Here is a 21,981-nt window from a genome sequence, read left to right as displayed (position 1 = left end):
AGAGTCAATTTGGGAGGAGCCGATCTGGCCGGCCTGCGGGTGATGTCCGTCCGGGAGGGAGGCTGGTGGTGAGAACTTTGAGGGAGGTCAAAGGTTGTTTAGGGACCCCGCCGGATCAGGAGTAGTCTCACAGCTAGTTTACGAACACTGCCAGCTCAGGGAGTTATCATAGCTCGTTTAGGAACACTGCCGGCTCAGGGGGTTCTCACAGCTCATTTAGGAACACTGCCGGCTCAGGGTGTTCTCACAGCTCATTTAGGAACACTGCCGGCTCAGGGGGTTCTCACAGCTCATTTAGGAACACTGCCGGCTCAGGGGGTTCTCACAGCTCTGTCTGTGTGTGTATGTGTGTGTGTGTGTGTGTGTGTGTGTGTGTGTGTGTGTGTGTGTGTGTGTGTGTGTGTGTGTGTGTGTGTGTGTGTGTGTGTGTGTGTGTGTGTGTGTGTGTGTGTGTGTGTGTGTGTGTGTGTGTGTGTGTGTGTGTGCATGTGCGTGTGCATGTCGTGTCTGTGTGTGCCCACTCGATACAGCATGTCTTTGACATTCGCTTCCCACCTCTTGCAGATAGTTAATATTGCTCCTTTAGCAGTCCACCTCTTAATACTGGGGCCAGAGTCTACTAGCAGTCCACCTCTTAATACTGGGGCCAGAGTCTACCAGCAGTCCACCTCTTAATACTGGGGCCAGAGTCTACTAGCAGTCCACCTCTTAATACTAGGGCCAGTGTCTACTAGCAGTCCACCTCTTAATACTGGGGCCAGTGTCTACTAGCAGTCCACCTCTTAATACTGGGGCCAGTGCCAACTAGTCACTTCCTTAGCAGTCCACCTCTTAATACTGGGGCCAGTGTCTACTAGCAGTCCACCTCTTAATACTGGGGCCAGTGCCAACTGCCAGTCCACATCCAGAGGAATTGAAGGTCTCTCTCTTTATTAAGCATTACATTTTCAGCAAAGCTCAGGAGGATTTTTATATCATTAAATGTTTATTGTCTTGCTGTTATGCTTTCCAAGGTAATGGCCCTATCCAGACACAACCCCTAGACCCTAAACCCAAGTACACTATCCAGACACAACCCCTAGACCCTAAACCCAAGTACAATATCCAGACACAACCCCTAGACACTAAACCCAAGTACACTATCCAGACACAACCCCTAGTCCCTAAACCCAAGTACACTATCCAGATGCAACCCCTAGACCCTAAACCCAAGTACACTTCATGTAGTTCCCGAAAGGTGACATTTCAAGTGCCTTGAGGGTAGGGTGTAGATATCTGATTGGGCCTAAGATATTAGTTAGTTCTAGTATGCCTGCTTAGTATTTAGAATGCAGTTCCTATCATCACCAGCAGGAGGCAGTGTAGTGTTGGATCCTATTACTTAACTCCTGTCTACACTTTCACACTCTCCCATTACTGTACTGCTTTATGTCCAGAAACATAGAATATAGGACAACAACACATGAGACTGAAGCAGGGTTTTACCAATCCAAAGTCATACATGTACAGGAATGCACATGCTTCCTTGAATGGAACCTGCGCGGATTGAGGAATTTTCATTGGGGCATAAATCTGTAGCCGGGGGCAAGGCATGTGAAAACCCCTTTAAGAAACGTGTTTCATAAGTCCACAAGACAGGCTTTCTAAAATGATTTAGGGGTAAATAGCCTGTGATTCCACATTCAGCCATGTTTTTCATTTTTTAAAGCTGGGAATGACAACCAACGTTTATGTCCCAACAGTTCAGTCAACACATAAATACACAGAACCATGTCAGAGGCTAAGGAGTCATTCTGTGTCTGTCTGTTTTCATAAATAATTGGCCAACACAGATGGTACAGTAGGTATTTTGAAATCCAGGATTGAGTCAGACCCATACAGGAATACAGGAAAGATAGAGGGAGAGTTGGAGGGAGAAAGAGATGAGAGACACGTAGTATACTCCCTGGGTCTGACTCACGCCTGGACTGCCAAACCTCTGCCCCCAAAAGTCATGGTTTGGATCTAGACTCGCCATCTCTAGCTGAATGGGCTGTCTCAGACTTCCATGGCCTTGTGTGTCATGTTGAAGGAGGCTATGTTTGGCTATATTAGTGTTCTTACCCTGGGAAACTCCCGGCACTCTACCTTTCTTCATGGGTTCTTCCTATAGGGGCTTAAAATGATTTGAGTGCTATGAATTCTTCAAAGGAGGGTCTATGTGTAGTTGAAGAGGGAGATTGAGGTGAATAGATACGTTTATTGAATACTGGCCTACATTGTTTAATGTCAGACAACCTTATCAGAGACCCACTGTAACTTAATTTGATTGTCAGGCTTCCAGTCGCTACACACTTAGAAAAAAAGGTGCTATCTACAGCAAAACCTCAAATGGTTATTTGGCTGTCCCCAAAGGAGAATCCTTTAAAGAACCATTTTTGGTTCCAGGTAGAACTATTTTGGGATGCATGTAAATATCTTTCCACAGAGGGTTCTACATGAACCCAAAATAGTTATATCTGGAACCAAAAAGAGTGAAAAACCCATTTCTATGACCTCAGACCCCCTTAGTGTCTCTAACCTCATGCAGAACTGCAGATCTTAATTGGATCACTCTGTTGTGACAGGAAATGTGAATTGTAAGGTTTAGAAAGGCTTCTAAAGTTTGTAATTTACATTTTAAAATGCAAGACTTGAAAAATGAAAAGTGTATCAACCCCTACAAAAATGTCCATTAATTATAATCCACATAATAATTCACATTTCCTGTTTCTGCAAGATTGTTTTCCTGCTGTGAGAAGCAGGGTCAAATAGCAGTGCACCTGTACCCCCTCAGTCACTATGACCTCATAATCAGTCTCTATGACCTCATACCCCTTCAGTCTCTATGACCCCATAATCAGTCTATATTACCTCGTACCCACTCAGTCTCTATAACCTCATAATCAGCCTATAAGACCTCATAATTAATCTCTGATCTCATACCCCCACAGTCTCTATGGCCTCATAATCAATATCTGACCTCATACCCCCTGTCTCTATGACCTCATACCCACTCAGTCACTATGTCCTCATAATCACTCTCTATGACCTTGTAATCAATCTCTGATCTCATACCCACACAGTCTCTATAACCTCATAATCAATTCCTGACCTCATACCATCTCAGTCTCCATGACCTCAGAATCAGTCTCCATGTCCTCATATCCACAGTCTCTATTACCTCATACCAACAGTCTATGACATCACACCTTTCGATCTAACTTTCAACTCATAGTGAGTCGCTGTCTGTTTTGTCATAGTTTTTGTTATAATATGTCTTTCTACTGGCCAGCTGGGCTTTGCGAGTCTGACCTCCACATGCTGACACTGCTACACCATGAAAAGCATGTAAAAGCACATTCATCTACACGTCCCTGTGACCTCACACAGGCCTTTGTTCCGTAACTAGACTTCAGGCTCGCCTCTCATTACACAGTGAAGGCCAGATCAGACTGCTATTACAACTGGGTGTTTTGACCAAATATGTTGTTTTGGGGAGAAAATGTCTGGCCATTAAATTTGGCCTGGCTACAAATCCACAAACCAGTTTTACTGTTGCGAGGATCACAATATGTGTTTTCTTGTCCATTTCCAAGAAATGTCCTGTCGCTGACACGCCTTTCTTACTAGAGGAGAGATTTCAACCCACTAGAGCCCCAGCTAACAACAAACGTTCCCACAACGTTAGAGAATGTTCCCTTAAGATTCTCATGAGGCCAGACATTTCAAGCTGCAGTCAGTTCAGACAGACTTGATGGATGTTTTGGCTACATCTGACCCCCCCTTTCCCCAACATTCAACTATGGAGTATACATCATTATACTCATGACCATATCTGTGATTTCTGTTGAGTTTAATAAAAGAAGACCTGCAAAAAATGTGGGTCAATATGTTGGAAGCAAAAAAATGAAAAACAGTGTTTGGAAGGTAACTGGGAATCAGAGACAAACGTTTGTGTTCAATATTTGTTGTTGTATTTTGTTATTTTACCATTTTTATTTTACAATTGTTACAATGATACATAAAAGACAAGTAGCCCCTATGTTAGGTTTAAATAACACATGGAGTTGTAACCATTAAGGGGGCTTAATGGGTCTGAAGGTCATTTCCTACAATGTGAAAGGTATCCATTCAACAATTGAAAGGTAAAAATGATCTGAAGAATTATAACTGAAGAACTTAGAGAACAATAGATGTATTTTTATTTTATTTTTTACAAGAGAAGCACCTGCCAGATAGTGAGCACTTCAAGCTCATCACATAGTTCTGGGAGGAGAAGGGCAGTTGCTGTCCTAATACACAGATTTACCCCATGTGTTTTACATGATGAAGTAAAAGATCAGGAAGGGAGATGCACATTGTTATTCAACGGGGTCCATTGCAGGAGTGAAAGTCTTAATGTTCAATGTATATGAAGATAAACCTGAGTTTAAAAAATATATATTCTTGATTTGATTTCTGATAAAGTAAAGGGGTTGTTTTTGATGAGAGGAGATTTTAACTGCACTTTCTTTTTTTTTAATCCGGTATGGAAGAAAATAGAACACTCCTATCCAGAATGTTCCGTGCTTTAAGAAATGACATCGAACTGGTTGTAGTAGATGTGTGGAGACATTTGAATCCTAAAAGAAGATATTTTGTGTTTTAATCCCACCCCTATAGATGTTATTCTCGTATTGACTACTTCTTTATGTATTACTCTTTCTGATCATGGGCCGGTGTCAGCTGTATGTGACCTGGAGAGACAGTCACACCCCACATTGTGGAGGATGAATGCTTCACTACTTGATGTAGCTGAATTTAGACAGTTTATTCATTCAGAATTTGGATAGTACTTAGTTTAACCAAACACCTGATGTTCTGTAGGAAGGGGCAAAGGCGGTATTGGGAGGGTGTTCTGTTTCATATGCATCAACAAGGGAAAAGAACTAAGAACAATTATGCAGAAAATTGGAAGATGACATTGAGACATTGGAAACCATGCATAAACAACAACAACCCCCCTCAACCCTCAACCAATTAAAAGAGACATGTAATAAATACAACTTTTACATTACCGTGTAAAGTGGTCTGACTGAGAAGTGGACATACTCTGTATTCATATCCCCAAATAAATAAATCATCTCACTACAATACATTTTAATAGAATGTTTGCAAAAATAGATAAGATTTTGCTATCTTGGTAAGGAAAATACCTCTCAATTTGTGGAAAAATCACTCTGAGTAACTCTTTTGACATATCCCAGTGTACATATTTGCTTATGGCCTTGCCTACACTTTTCTTAATATTATATGAGCAAAAAGTTTACATTTTATTAAGAACGGCAAGGCAGACCAAATTAAATGGGCCTATTTATATATTGAATATGATTTCAGGAGGGCAGAAATGGTTAAATATTAAAGCAATAGACCTCTCACTGAAGGCTTCAGTTATACAAAAGCTTCTACACCTGCATTGCTTGCTGTTTTGGGTTTTAGGCTGGGTTACTGTACGGCACTTTGAGATATCAGCTGATGTACGAAGGGCTATATAAATACATTTGGTTTGATTTGATAATTAAATCCAAACTGGTTCTCTAAGTTGGTTGCAATTTCAGTTGAACCCACCAGAAAGATATTACAACAAATATTATGGTCAAACTCTAAACAAATTGATGAAAAAAAGGGTGTGGGGGAGAAATGTTTAATCTTTGTAAATTGTATCATAAATAGGACGGGTGGAGTTATGTCACACATGCAACTAACAAAAATATATGGAAATGTCTGTTCTACCCAACATTACAAACAACTAAATGCAGCATTACCACAAAAATGGAAGAGATAAGTGGAAGGGGGACAAAGTAAGGAACTTGTCAGTCAATCCCGCATTAAAGACTAAAATTGGTTAAAGAACATCGTGATAAATAAAAAAAATATACCAGTTTCATTTAAGGAATAGCAAATTGACAGCTGTGCCATATATATTGTAAAATAGTTGGGAGGAGATTTCATGGCACATGGTTAATCTTTACCCCTAACCCTAACATGGTTTATGAACTGATACACAAACAAAGCTGGATTCAAAAAATGTTATATATATGGGGGATACAATCATCCCAGCTCTGCAGATTTTGCTGCGATGAGACAGAATTATTTGATTATTTGTTTTGGTACTGTCCATATGTAGCTTGTTTTTGGTCGCAGGTTCAGGAACACCTGAAGAATTGCAACATTTACCTGGAGATAACTCTGCAAATAGCACTGCTGGGGGATTTAAAAAAAATCATAGTCAATCGATCAAAAATATAATAATTATCTTTGCAAAACATTTTATCTTTAATTTACAATATGTAAAATCTATGAGAATAGAAAGGTTCAGAACTTCTGTGAAACATCACAGCACAGTTGAAACATACAGGGCAAATATAAATCACAACTCGATGGTGTTCAGAGATAGATGGGAGGGGTTGAGTGTAGCTGAAGGCTGGGACTGGAAGGTCTTCATAGATAGATGGGAGGGGTTGAGGGTAGCTGAAGGCTGGGACTGGAAGGTATTCATAGATAGATGGGAGGGGTTGAGGGTAGCTGAAGGCTGGGACTGGAAGGTCTTCAGAGATAGATGGGAGGGGTTGAGGGTAGCTGAAGGCTGGGACTGGAAGGTCTTCAGAGATAGATGGGAGGGGTTGAGTGTAGCTGAAGGCTGGGACTGGAAGGTCTTCAGAGATAGATGGGAGGGGTTGAGGGTAGCTGAAGGCTGGGACTGGAAGGTCTTCATAGATAGATGGGAGGGGTTGAGGGTAGCTGAAGGCTGGGACTGGAAGGTCTTCATAGATAGATGGGAGGGGTTGAGGGTAGCTGAAGGCTGGGACTGGAAGGTCTTCATAGATAGATGGGAGGGGTTGAGGGTAGCTGAAGGCTGGGACTGGAAGGTCTTCAGAGATAGATGGGAGGGGTTGAGGGTAGCTGAAGGCTGGGACTGGAAGGTCTTCATAGATAGATGTGAGGGGTTGAGGGTAGCTGAAGGATGGGACTTGAAGGTCTTCAGAGATAGATGTGAGGGGTTGAGGGTAGCTGAAGGCTGGGACTGGAAGGTCTTCAGAGATAGATGGGAGGGGTTGAGGGTAGCTGAAGGCTGGGACTGGAAGGTCTTCAGAGATAGATGGGAGGGGTTGAGGGTAGCTGAAGGCTGGGACTGGAAGGTCTTCATAGATAGATGGGAGGGGTTGAGGGTAGCTGAAGGCTGGGACTGGAAGGTCTTCATAGATAGATGGGAGGGGTTGAGGGTAGCTGAAGGATGGGACTAAAATCAAACAAAATATAACTAATGTAAAATATACTGTGTCCTTAAAATGTATATTGTGTAATATGTATAAGCCGGAAGTAGACGCCTGAGGTTTGTTGTCCATCGTTTACTCCAATCTAGGGAGGGGTGATAGGGTTAAGGGAAAACAACAAAGGAATAATAACAAATGTTATACATCCTGATCAAATGAGGTTCCTTGCTGGTCGTCAACTATTGGATAATTTAAGAACATGCCTAAATGTAATATCATCATTAAACCACAACTCAGGGTGAGGAGATATGGTTCTGGCCTTGGATCAGGTATCATGGCCTTTGTCACGCCCTGACCTTAGTTATCTTTGTTTTCTTTATTAATTTTGTTAGGTCAGGGTGTGACAAGGGTGGCTGGTTTAGTTTTTGTATTGTCTAGGTGTTTTTACCCTGTCTAGGGTTTTTTTATATCTATGGGGTTTTCGTATGTCTAGGTATATTTGTAGGTCTATGGTGGCCTGAATTGGTTCCCAATCAGAGACAGCTGTTTATCGTTGTCTCTGATTGGGGATCCTATTTAGGTTGCCATTTCCCATTTTGGTTTTGTGGGTTATTGTCTATGTGTAGTTGCCGGTCAGCACTTGTCTTATATAGCGGCACGTTAATTGTGTTAGTTGGTTCTGTATTATTTCTTCATTAAAAGAGGAATGTATTCATATCACGCTGCACCTTGGTCTCATCGTTACGACGAACGTGACAGCCTTATCTGGCTGGCTTATCTGTTTCACGTGCTGCAAGAATTTGGATTTGGCCCGAAGTTCATTAGATGGGTCCAAGTACCTTATTCTACTCCCCACACTTGAGTCAGAGTAAAATGACATTTATCTGTACCTTTTCATTATTAAAAGAGGCGTCCGACAAGGATGCCCACTGGGCGCGCTCCTTTTTGCCATTGGTATTGAACCTCTTGCCCAAATGATAGGATCCAGTCCTAATATCAAAGGCATAGAAATTGGTAAGGAAGAGCATAAGAGCTCTCTGTATGCTGATTATATATTGGTGTTTATGTCTGATGTACGCAACTCTGTGCCATGCTTGATTAAAGGTATAAAAACATATGGGATTTACTCAGGATATAAACTGAATGTAAGTAAAACTGAAGCCTATGCTGTGAATGGGTTCACCCCAAATCAGATACTCTGTCTGTCAATTTTCATTTGGCCTGACAAGGGAATAAAATCTCTAGGTATTTCTATTCCTACCTCTCTTGAAGACCTGTATAAAACAAACTATACCAAATTAATTGTTGATCTTAGAAGAAGGATGATTCTACCTCTCACTTTATCATGAAAGGTAGATACAATTGTGATTAATATTCTTCCCAGACTGCTATTCCCATTTCAGACGCTAGAGGTTCTGGTTCCAGAATCCATATTTCAACAATTAGACTGCCTAATTTTCAAGGTTCCTATGGCAAGCTAAAATACCAAGGGTGAGGTACAAAACACTCCTATTGTCCAAAAGAATCAGGCGGTCTAGAGTTACCAAATGTTAGGTAGTACTACTGGACCACCCAACTACAACAAATGATTATTTAATTTTATTTCATATGTAGGTACTTAATGGTATAAACACGTTTCATGGGAATGTTGCACGAATGTTCAGGTATCCAGTTTTCTGAGGGTTGGGAGAACATTCCATCAACGTCCAACCAACCATACACATGGGAACGTGGCAAGAACATTTGTGGCAACCCAAAAAATGAATTCTTGTTACTGTTGCCGAGCCAATCAAGGCACTGATTGGTGAATCACTTATCCATTCATAGCTTTTTGTCTGTTGGCAAGGGTATGGATACTCATATACACAGTGCTTTTAATGTAGTGATTTCAACTTACATATTTGACACACATTGACATACAGGATTACATTGTGCATGTTTAATTTATACAGTAAGTATTATTCAACATGTCCTCAGCTGGGATTTGAACTCACAACCTCTTGGTCCGATCTTCCTGCTACGCCACCATGTCCATGTCAACAATCAGCTAATCTGACTTCCGTCATCATGAAATTGATTGACTTTTTTCAGTAATTTAAGGGTGTTCTGTATAGTGGTCTAATAGCGGTGGGGCATTTTACACTGTTATAATGTTACTCCTGAATCGCTACCATCAACAAGATACTTACTCTACCCTATTACCTACACCTATCCAGTTGTTTCAAATCTACAGATCTAAGTGCCTAGGGAGGAGAGATTAGGGTTTACTTCTGGCCAGGCTCTAACTATACTGGCCCAGTAAGCACATGCCTTAGGGATATCCCTTATTGGGACAGTAGTAAGGTTGCTTGTCGTTGGTGCTGGTGGCCTGGGTTCAAGACTTGTTTAACACTTTTTTGGTTACTACATGATTCCATATGAGTTATTTCATAGTTTTGATGTCTTCACTATTATTCTACAATATAGAACATAGTAAAAACCTTTGACTGGTAGTGTATGTTCATGTTATTATTTGGCAACAGTTACAACGCCCCTAACTGATCTAATTAAAATCTGTAGGAATACCCGTTGAGCACAAATTCTGACCACATTTCCACTATCCCTCATAAATGATAAATATTTATTATTTCTATATAGCTGAGCATCTCTCCACAATTTCCTTGAAACCCATGGCAACCATGTTCTGTGTACGTTTGGTGGGACGTTGATGGAATGTTCTCCTAACCCTCAGAAAACTGGACACACGAATGTTCTTACAACGTCCCATAAAACGTGTCTAGAACATTAATGTTGTATATTCTGAGAACGTTGCAACCACCTTCTAGATAAGTTCTGTTTGACATTAAGGGAATTTTCTCCTAACTTTAACACCATAACATACTAAAAAGATTCCCAGAAGGTTTTTGCTAACATAGATAGAATGTTCCCCTAACTAATGGAAAACTGGGCACTCAAGTATTAGGGGAACATACGAGTAACATTACAAAAACGCTCTCCCTCTCCCTAGATTTGTTAGCTGGGGATAGTGTGACACCCTTGCTAGTTATTTCGGATCAGTAGTGTATTTTGTTGTTTGGATCATGTGACTAACTTTCTCTTATACAGTCATAGAAAAAGTACCCAATTGTCATACATGTGTGATATCAGACAGGTTAAGATATTAAAAAGTCATTGTTGATGATTTCTACAGTGTTACATGATGGGAAACTAGTAGTTCAATGCTATAATCAATCAGTGGTGGAAAAAGTACCCAATTTTCATACTTGAGTAGAAGTAAAGATACCTTAATAGAAAATGACTCAAGTAAAAGTGAAAGTCACCCAGTAAAATACTTCTTGAGTAAAAGTAAAGATACCTTAATAGAAAATAACTAAAGTAAAAGTGAAAGTCACCCAGTAAAATACTACTTGAGTAAAAGTAAAGATACCTTAATAGAAAATGACTCAAGTAAAAGTGAAAGTCACCCAGTAAAATATGACTTGAGTAAAAGTCTAAAAGTATTTGGTTTTTAATATAATTAAGTATCAAAAGTAAAAGTTCAAATTATTTCAAATTCCTATATTAAGGAAACCAGACGGCACAATCTTGTTTTTATTTTTTTTTATGGATAGTCAGGGGAACACTCCAACACTCAGACAAAATTCTAAAACGAAGCATTTGTGTTTAGTGAGTCTGCCAGATCAGAGGCAGGCGGGAGGACCAGGGATGTTCTCTTGATAAGTGCGTGAATTGGACCCTTTTCCTGTCCTGCTAAGCATTCAAAATGTAACGAGTACGTTTGGGTGTCAGGGAAATTGTATGGAGTAAAAAGTACATTATTTTCTTTAGAAATGTAGTGAAGTAAAAGTTGTCAAAAATATAAATAGTAAAGATACCAAAAAAATTACTTAGGTAGTACTTTAAATTATTTTTACTTAAGTACTTTACACCACTGTTCTTACGTGGGTTACAATGTTTTATATAAAGTAGGTATATACCACTTACACACAGACACTTCTCTCCAAAGCAACTTTCAGTACAGTACGTGACCACTGTGGGAATTGAACACTTACCAACTGATCCACACAGGACCCAGTATTTTTCCTTTCAATTAAGACCTAGACAACCAGGCGAGGGGATTTCCTTACCAATCAGTGACCTCATTTCATCAATCAAGTACAAGGGAGGAGCAAAAATCCACAGACACTCGGCCCTCCGTGGAATGAGCTTGACACGTGTGCTTTAGAGTAATGGAAAATTAGAATACACACACACACACACACACACACACACACACACACACACACACACACACACACACACACTTCTCCTCTGAGTAGGTATTTGTGGCTGTACTAGAGGTTTTAAGCATCATTGCCATATTAGTCGGGGCAGTGTATGTCTTGTCTACTGGCTGTGACTTTGATACAATGCCCTACGATTTAATGCCGGTCTTCTTACCTATGTTAGTGTGTGTCTAGGCTATCGTCCCACTCAGTGGCTTCTCATATCACTCCAACAATGTGAAGCTAATGAGAGCCAGCCTGCTAGCCAGAACAACCCCGATCAATGACATCATGTATTTTCTTTAGACCTGGCTCTCCCCTCTCTCCTCTCCCTCCCTGTTTCTCTCTCTCTCCTCTCCTCTCCCTCCCTGTTTATCTCTCTCTCTCTATCTCCTTGTTTCTCTCTCTCCTCTCTCTGTTTCTCTCCCTCTCTCCTCTCTCTCTCTCTGTTTCTCTCCCTCTCTCCTCTCTCTCCCTGTTTCTCTCCCTCTCTCCTCTCTCTCCCTGTTTCTCTCCCTCTCTCCTCTCTCTCCCTGTTTCTCTCTCTCCTCTCTCTGTCTCTCTCTCTCTCTCTCTTTCTCTTCCCATGGCTGTATATGGTTGTACTGCAGCAGCGTGACAGGGCTTCAGCAGTAGGGATGGAGATGAGATGGTCTCTCTGGGCTGGGCTAATGGAAGGGATGTGTCTCTTAGTGTAAATATTTACCACAGAGGGTTTATAGATGTTCCCACGCGTTCAAGGCGTATCCCATCTCTGCTTTTCCCCAGCTAGGTACGTAGGAATTCTAGGGCCACGAACAGCACCTTTTCACACAAAACACTATTGAAATATAACATGACAGGCCTGGGTCAAAATGGTATTTGAGTCATTTTTATGTATTTAAGGTGCTATTGATTTAACTTCCCTGGTGTGCCGGATCATTGGTTCCATTGTGCCAGGTGGGCTAAATCAATTACATCGAAGTAAATGAAAGCAAACAGATTGCCTGCTATTTCTACCCAGATCCGTTTATAACACACAATGTGGGATACACATGTGGACACAAAGATCACAGACACATATACAGTGGGATCTGAAATGATTGACATCCTTGATAAAGATGAGAAGAAATGACTGTGTAAAATAAAGAATTCAAATACTGAGCTATATTGTCTGCTCAAAAAGGATTAGGGAAATTATATTATTTTATACAAATACAATTTCTCAGAGAAAGAGATTTTGTTGAACAGGTAATACTTTTTCTCAAAAAGGTAGGGGTCAAAATTATTGTCACCCATGTTTTCAATAACTTTCAATACCTCACCTTAAAAATATATATGCATTGGAGAACACTTTGGGAGGGATCTTAGACCGTTCCTCCATCCAGAATTTTTAGTCTGTGCTTATGGATTGCCCTCTTCCGCAGGTTTTCAATGAGTTTCATGTCCTGAGAATGGATGGCCATTGCAAAATGTAGATTTTGTTGCCAATTAACCATTTCTTTCATGTGTGCTTGGGGTATTGTCTTGCCGGAAGATCCACTTGAGGCCAAGTTTCAACCTGGTTTTTGGCTAAAATGTCCTGGCACTGGGTCAAGTTCTTGATGCTGTTGACATTAACAAGGTCCCCAGGACCAGTGGAAGCAAAATAACACCACCATCATATTTTACAGTACTGGTGTGCGTGGCCAAAGAGCTCTGTTTTCATGTCATCCAGCAAATGTTAACGGCTGGTGTTTTCTCAACGGCATTGGCACATGGATTGGAACTGGTGCTTTGGTCAGATGACATGAAAATAGAGCTCTTTGGCCACTGGTGGGGTTTGGCGTCGAAATGAGAACGCAGAAAAGAACCCCATACCTACTGTATAATATGGTGGTGGGTCTTTGTTGTTATGGGGCTAGTTTTTTTCCACTGGCCCTTGTTAAGGTCAACGGCATCATGAACTTTAGTCAGTAGCCAGTATCAGGACTCACGGAAAGGATGTTGTTGACCATTACTATTATGTCTGGCCATTCAAGTGTGAATGAAAAGGTGATAATGCAACCAGGCCATAGGAGGTGTACATTTGGCTGTGGGGGTCACAAATTTTCAGCAACCGGTGATTGTCAAGCAAATAACTGCCGGTCTCACGGTAATTGACCGTTAATTAACATAAACACATTTAGCATCTCCTGGCTTCCACACACAGCCTACAAGCCACGGGTGCCGACCTTAGGAACATCTACATTTTAAAAAGTCTAATAGAGCCATGTAATATAGACTACACCTTCACAATAAATCCATGTAATATAGCCTACACCTTCACAATAAATCCATGTAATATAGCCTACACCTTCACAATAAATCCATGTAATATAGACTACACCTTCACAATAAATCCATGTAATATAGCCTACACCTTCACAATAAATCCATGTAATATAGACTACACCTTCACAATAAATCCATGTAATATAGACTACACCTTCACAATAAATCCATGTAATATAGACTACACCTTCACAATAAATCCATGTAATATAGACTACACCTTCACAATAAATCCATGTAATATAGACTACACCTTCACCATAAATCCATGTAATATAGACTACACCTTCACCATAAATCCATGTAATATAGACTACACCTTCACAATAAATCTATGTAATATAGACTACACCTTCACAATAAATCCATGTAATATAGACTACACCTTCACAATAAATCCATGTAATATAGACTACACCTTCACAATAAATCCATGTAATATAGACTACACCTTCACAATAAATCCATGTAATATATACTACACATTCACAATAAATCCATGTAATATAGACTACACCTTCACAATAAATCCATGTAATATAGACTACACCTTCACAATAAATCCATGTAATATAGACTACACCTTCACAATAAATCCATGTAATATAGACTACACCTTCACAATAAATCCATGTAATATAGACTACACCTTCACAATAAATCCATGTAATATAGACTACACCTTCACCATAAATCCATGTAATATAGACTACACCTTCACCATAAATCCATGTAATATAGACTACACCTTCACAATAAATCTATGTAATATAGACTACACCTTCACAATAAATCCATGTAATATAGACTACACCTTCACAATAAATCCATGTAATATAGACTACACCTTCACAATAAATCCATGTAATATAGACTACACCTTCACAATAAATCCATGTAATATATACTACACCTTCACAATAAATCCATGTAATATAGACTACACCTTCACAATAAATCCATGTAATATAGCCTACACCTTCACAATAAATCCATGTAATATAGACTACACCTTCACAATAAATCCATTATTTATTTTAGACAGGTCTAAAGAAACATGATACGAAGAAAATGTAGTCTGTTTCAGAAGAACAGAATAGCATACTCTGAGTTGTCCTTATGTTAGGTCCTGATCTGGCTAGGCCATATGGCTATGGGCTACACTAGTTCATTTAGCAGACAAGATTTGCTTAGAATTCCGTGGCATTATTTTATATTATGAAGAATACAATTGAACAAAGCTGACTAAAATAGAAATTATATTTTCTCCAAACAATTTGAACAACATGCTGTTATTCTGTGTTGAGCAGTTAACAAAGAAATAGGTACTCCTATACTGTATGCTTAATTTAGAGTTATTAATGAAACTTTATTAGTTCTTCAAACGTTGGGCTATATGTTTTGATTTTTAATACATTGTAAGGCTGCATGATGCGACTAATGATGATCTGAAAAAAGTTGCTTGAAAGGCATGAGCTCTGCTTTTTTTGTTGTTGCTCAGGCTGTACACAATACATCAGTCACTCATTCACAACTTGACAAGCACTTGATAAAGCCTTGGATTTAACACCGGCATCCCCTTTGTGTGGCCGTAATGCACCCCCCAAAAAAAATCCATGCCTTTTGCATCCAGTGGCCATTGTGCGCTTCTCCCTGAGTGCTGCGTGCTTCATCACGTGATCAGGTATTTCTCACAGGCTACAAGTGAAGACAGACATCCGCATCCAATTCCGAGGTGCATATTGAAGATATTGGAAGAACTGTCCACTAGAGGTCGACCGATTATGATTTTTCAATGCCGATACCGATACCGATTATTGGAGGCCCAAAAAAGGCGATACCGATCAATCGGCCAATTTCTTTTTATTTTATTTATTTGTAATGATGACAATTACAACAATACTGAATGAACATTTATTTTAACTTAATATATTACATCAATAAAATCAATTTAGCCTCAAATAAATAATAAAACATGTTCAATTTGGTTTAAATAATGCAATAACAAAGTGTTGGAGAAGAAAGTAGAAGTGCAATATGTTCCATGTAAAATATGTGCCATGTAAGAAAGCTAACGTTTCAGTTCCTTGCTCAGAACATGAGAACATATGAAAGCTGGTGGTTCCTTTTAACATGAGTCTTCAATATTCCCAGTTAAGAAGTTTTAGGTTGTAGTTATTATAGGAATTATAGGACTATTTCCCTCTATACCATTTGTATTTCATTAACCTTTGACTATTGGATGTTCTTATAGGCACTTTAGTATTACCAGTGTAACAGTATAGCTTCCGTCCCTCTCCTCGCTCCTACCTGGACTCGAACCAGGAACACAACGACAACAGCCACCCTCGAAGCAGCGTTACCCATGCAGAGTAAGGGAAACAACCACAGGCTCAGAGCGAGTGACGTTTGAAACGCTGTTAGCGCGCACTAACTAGCTAGCCACTTCACTTCGGTTACACCAGCCTCATCTCGGGAGTTGATAGGCTTGAAGTCATAAATAGCGCAATGCTTGACGCACAACGAAGAGCTGCTGGCAAACGCACGAAAGTGCTGTTTGAATGAATGCTTACAGCCTGCTCCTGCCTACCACCGCTCAGTCAGATTATATACAACGCAGGACACGCTAGATAATATCTAGTAATATCATCAACCATGTGTAGTTAACTAGTGATTATGATTGATTGTTTTTTATAAGATAAGTTTAACTAGCTAGCAACTTACCTAGGCTTACCGCATTCACGTAACAGGCTCCGTGTGGAGTGCAACGAGAGAGAGGCAGGTCATTATTGCGTTGGACTAGTTAACTGTAAGGTTGCAAGATTGGATCCCCCGAGCTGATAAGGTGAAAATCTGTCGTTCTGCCCCTGAACGAGGCAGTTAACCCACCGTTCCTAGGCCGTCATTGAAAATAAGAATGTGACTTAACTGACTTGCCTAGTTAAATAAAGATTAAATAAAGTTGTAAAAAAATAACTAATAATAATAATAATAAAATCGGCAAAATCGGTGTCCAAAAATACAGATTTCCAATTTTTATGAAAACTTGAAATCGGCCCTAATTGATCGGCCAATCCTGATTAATCGGTCGACCTCTACTGTCCGCATTTACTTTTTGTCAGCCAGCAAGATGAGTAGTTCTACCAAACAGACAAAGCCCGTGTCAATCTACTATCCCCCATTGTACCAAACGTCGACCTATTATGTTCTGTGAAATAAATATTCCAAACATAGTCTGGGACCGTTGTGGGATGCGATAGATCCCAAACATAGTCTGGGACCGTTGTGGGATGCGATAGATCCCAAACATAGTCTGGGACCGTTGTGGGATGCGATAGATCCCAAACATAGTCTGGGACCGTTGTGGGATGCGATAGATCCCAAACATAGTCTGGGACCGTTGTGGGATGCGATAGATCCCAAACATAGTCTGGGACCGTTGTGGGATGCGATAGATCCCAAATTAATACAACCACTATCATCAAAAAATGTTTTTTACGCAATGTGGCTGATGCAACTGATCAGAACGTTTAGCTTAAAATGTTGATAAACTATTAGGCTATTTCTTCACATTATAAGCGCAGCAATGTGCACATGATAATAGGCTATAAGCACAAATGTTCCATTAGCAGAAAACACCATTATAAAGTGACCGCAAATGCAATTATGCATCTGATGCTTTTATTATAAAGGTACATTTTTATGGTGAAAATGATCTTCCCCAAACTTGAAACTCACGTGCTTCTTATATACTGTATATACAGTGCCTTGCGAAAGTATTCGGCCCCCTTGAACTTTGCGACCTTTTGCCACATTCCAGGCTTCAAACATAAAGATATAAAACTGTATTTTTTTGTGAAGAATCAACAACAAGTGGGACACGATCATGAAGTGGAACGACATTTATTGGATATTTCAAACTTTTTTAACAAATCAAAAACTGAAAAATTGGGCGTGCAAAATTATTCAGCCCCTTTACTTTCAGTGCAGCAAACTCTCTCCAGAAGTTCAGTGAGGATCTCTGAATGATCCAATGTTGACCTAAATGACTAATGATGATAAATACAATCCACCTGTGTGTAATCAAGTCTCCGTATAAATGCACCTGCACTGTGATAGTCTCAGAGGTCCGTCAAAAGCGCAGAGAGCATCATGAAGAACAAGGAACACACCAGGCAGGTCCGAGATACTGTTGTGAAGAAATTTAAAGCCGGATTTGGATACAAAAAGATTTCCCAAGCTTTAAACATCCCAAGGAGCACTGTGCAAGCGATAATATTGAAATGGAAGGAGTATCAGACCACTGCAAATCTACCAAGACCTGGCCGTCCCGCTAAACTTTCAGCTCATACAAGGAGAAGACTGATCAGAGATGCAGCCAAGAGGCCCATGATCACTCTGGATGAACTGCAGATATCTACAGCTGAGGTGGGAGACTCTGTCCATAGGACAACAATCAGTCGTATATTGCACAAATCTGGCCTTTATGTAAGAGTGGCAAAAAAAAAGCCATTTCTTAAAGATATCCATAAAAAGTGTCGTTTAAAGTTTACCACAAGCCACCTGGGAGACACACCAAACATGTGGAAGAAGGTGCTCTGGTCAGATGAAACCAAAATTGAACTTTTTGGCAACAATGCAAAACGTTATGTTTGCCGTAAAAGCAACACAGCTGAACACACCATCCCCACTGTCAAACATGGTGGTGGCAGCATCATGGTTTGGGCCTGCTTTTCTTCAGCAGGGACAGGGAAGATGGTTAAAATTGATGGGAAGATGGATGGAGCCAAATACAGGACCATTCTGGAAGAAAACCTGATGGAGTCTGCAAAAGACCTGAGACTGGGACGGAGATTTGTCTTCCAACAAGACAATGATCCAAAACATAAAGCAAAATCTACAATGGAATGGTTCAAAAATAAACATATCCAGGTGTTAGAATGGCCAAGTCAAAGTCCAGACCTGAATCCAATCGAGAATCTGTGGAAAGAACTGAAAACTGCTGTTCACAAATGCTCTCCATCCAACCTCACTGAGCTCGAGCTGTTTTGCAAGGAGGAATGGGAAAAAATGTCAGTCTCTCGATGTGCAAAACTGATAGAGACATACCCCAAGCGACTTACAGCTGTAATCGCAGCAAAAGGTGGCGCTACAAAGTATTAACTTAAGGGGGCTGAATAATTTTGCACGCCCAATTTTTCAGTTTTTGATTTGTTAAAAAAGTTTGAAATATCCAATAAATGTCGTTCCACTTCATGATTGTGTCCCACTTGTTGTTGATTCTTCACAAAAAAATACAGTTTTATATCTTTATGTTTGAAGCCTGAAATGTGGCAAAAGGTCGCAAAGTTCAAGGGGGCCGAATACTTTCGCAAGGCACTGTATATACCAGTTAGGCTCTACAGCCATTGTAAAGCGGATACATTTGCTTAATTTTAAGAAGTTAAATTCACCACTTAAGTTGTGATGCAAACCTTATCAAAACATATAGGCCTATGGGCTAGGCCACATGAGGTGTGATACTAACCTTATTAAAACATATAGGACTATGGGCTAGGCTACTTGAGGTGTGATTACTAACCTTATCAAAACATATAGGGCTATGGGCTAGGCTACTTGAGGTGTGATACTAACCTTATTAAAACATATAGGACTATGGGCTAGGCTACTTTAGGTGTGATACTAACCTTATCAAAACATATAGGGCTATGGGCTAGGCTACTTGAGGTATGATACTAACCTTATTAAAACATATAGGACTATGGGCTAGGCTACTTGAGGTGTGATTACTAACCTTATCAAAACATATAGGCCTATGGGCTAGGCTACTTGAGGTGTGATACTAACCTTATCAAAACATGTAGGCCTATGGGCTAGGCTTCTTGAGGTGTGTGACTGTGATTCGAAAAAGTAGCAAAAAAAGGCATTGTTTCTTATGCTGGGCATCATTCACAAGTGATAATACATCATTCACAAGTGATAACACATCATTCACAAGTGATAATACATCATTCACAGGTGATAATACATCATTCACAAGTGATAATATATAATTCACAGGTGATAATACATCATTCACAAGTGATAGACTAATACTGTCACCCATCAGACTATTCTTGATTTAATCTTGTCTATACATTTACTAAATAATATATGTGTGACATTTGTTTAAATTTAGAATGGACCATTATCATGCACCTGTATCGAAACAGGGTCAGTGGGAAAAAAATATGTGTCTTCTATTAACTTAAACGGCGAATGGAGGAAGCTTTTCCCTGTGGTTCATTTTCATGACAACCAGGTAGGCTATACTCCTCTTGTAAATATAAGCAATGTGCTTAATATTAGGAAAGTTGAGAAATAAATATTGTAGGCCTAGCCTATAGAAAGCTGATGGGATCCTCCTCTTTTTAGTAGAGGCCATCACTCTGTTTTCTCCCGCAATTGCATAGCCTATTGAAATGTTGAGCAACATGAGCTCATGGACTCTCATGAAGTGTTTGATTAGATTTTCTAATACATGTGGATTGGTGTCAGAGTGATTAGAGGGACAATAGAGTGATGAGAACCAGGCAGTTAGCAAGTTTGTTAGGGTACTAATGACCATCAGCAGCATCAGAGCTTGGAGAGCCTAATTACCGTGACTAAACACGGTCACGTGGAATTTGACTGCCTTCATGACACGTGACCGCCGGTGTGGCGGTAATATGATTACCGCAACAGCCCTAGGTATAATCACAACCAAGCTTCCACATTACAGGTTGTGTAATGTATTTACAGTAGTCTCAACTTTTCTCTTCTCTCTCCCTCTCTCTTCCTCTCCCTCCCTCTCTCTTCCTCTCTCTTCCTCTCCCTCCCTCTCTCTTCCTCTCTCCTCCTCTCTCTCTCCCTCCCTCTCCCTCCCTCTCTCCTCCCCTCTCTCTCCCTCCCTCTCTCTTCCTCTCTCTCTCTTCATCTCCCTCTGTCCCCCTCTCTCTCTCTCCCTCCCTCTCTCACTTCATATCTCTTCCTCTCCCTCTCTCCCCCTCTCTCTTCCTCTCTCCCTCTCCCTCTCTCTCTCTCTCTCTCTCTCTCTCTCTCTCTCTCTCTCTCTCTCTCTCTCTATCTCTCTCTCTTCACCCTTCTAGGCACCTGGTAACGACATCCCCCTGAAGCATGTTGAGACCTTGGTGAGTCTGAGCTCTATCTTATTGTCTATGTGTGTGTGTGTGTTATTGTTTATAGCTAAAACACCTCACACCATTAAAAGAGGGATTGGGGATGCTATTGCCCCATTGTGTTATTGTGATTGTGTTATTGTCATTGTGTTATTGTCATCGTTTTATTGTCATTGTGTTGTTGTCATTGTGTTGTTGTCATTGTGTTGTTGTCATTGTGTTGTTGTCATTGTGTTATTGTCATTGTGTTGTTGTCATTGCGTTATTGTCATTGTGTTATTGTCATTGTGTTAAAGACATTGTGTTATTGTCATCGTGTTATTGTCATCGTGTTATTGTCATCGTGTTATTGTCATTGTCTCTCTTCCCCTCTCTTCCTCTCCCTCCCTCTCTCACTCCCTCTCTCTTCCTCTCCCTCCCTCTCTCCTCCTCTCTCTCTCCCTCCCTCCCTCTCCCTCCCTCTCTCTTCATCTCCCTCTGTCCCTCTCTCACTTCATATCTCTTCCTCTCCCTCCCTCTCTCACTTCATATCTCTCTCTCTCTCTCTCTCTCTCTCTCTCTCTCTCTCTCTCTCTCTTCACCCTTCTAGGCACCTGGTAACGACATCCCCCTGAAGCATGCAGAGACCTTGGTGAGTCTGAGCTCTATCTTATTGTCTATGTGGGTGTGTGTTATTGTTTCTAGCTAAAACACCTCACACCATTAAAAGAGGGATTGGGGATGCTATTGCCCCATTGTGTTATTGTGTTATTGTCATTGTGTTGTTGTCATCGTTTTATTGTCATCGTGTTGTTGTCATCGTGTTGTTCTCATCGTGTTATTGTCATCATGTTATTGTCATTGTGTTAATGTCATTGTGTTATTGTCATTGTGTTATTGTCATTGTGTTATTGTCATTGTGTTGTTGTCATCGTGTTATTGTCATTGTGTTATTGTTATTGTCATTGTGTTGTTGTCATTATGTTAGTGCCATTATGTTATTATCATTGTGTT

The 21,981-nt window shown here is 40.3% G+C and overlaps 1 protein-coding gene across 10 annotated transcripts in view; it reads left to right on the top strand.

Annotated features, from left to right (window-relative positions):
- The window catches only part of LOC139405501 (tensin-1-like), a 253,258-nt gene that overhangs the window by 136,215 nt on the left and 95,062 nt on the right, over nucleotides 1–21,981 (top strand). For 5 of the 10 annotated variants that reach the window (XM_071147880.1, XM_071147878.1, XM_071147877.1 and 2 more), the window contains 2 exons: nucleotides 20,959–21,000; nucleotides 21,578–21,619. In XM_071147880.1, coding sequence (XP_071003981.1) covers nucleotides 20,959–21,000; nucleotides 21,578–21,619 — 84 coding nt within the window. The remainder of the gene's footprint in view (nucleotides 1–20,958; nucleotides 21,001–21,577; nucleotides 21,620–21,981) is intronic. The other 5 variants (XM_071147881.1, XM_071147876.1, XM_071147879.1 and 2 more) reach the window with 1 other exon arrangement.

Source organism: Oncorhynchus clarkii, chromosome 3, assembly GCF_045791955.1.
Source record: "Oncorhynchus clarkii lewisi isolate Uvic-CL-2024 chromosome 3, UVic_Ocla_1.0, whole genome shotgun sequence".
In the NCBI taxonomy this organism is placed as follows: Eukaryota; Metazoa; Chordata; class Actinopteri; order Salmoniformes; family Salmonidae; genus Oncorhynchus; species Oncorhynchus clarkii.
This window is presented reverse-complemented; position numbering and strand designations above follow the sequence as displayed.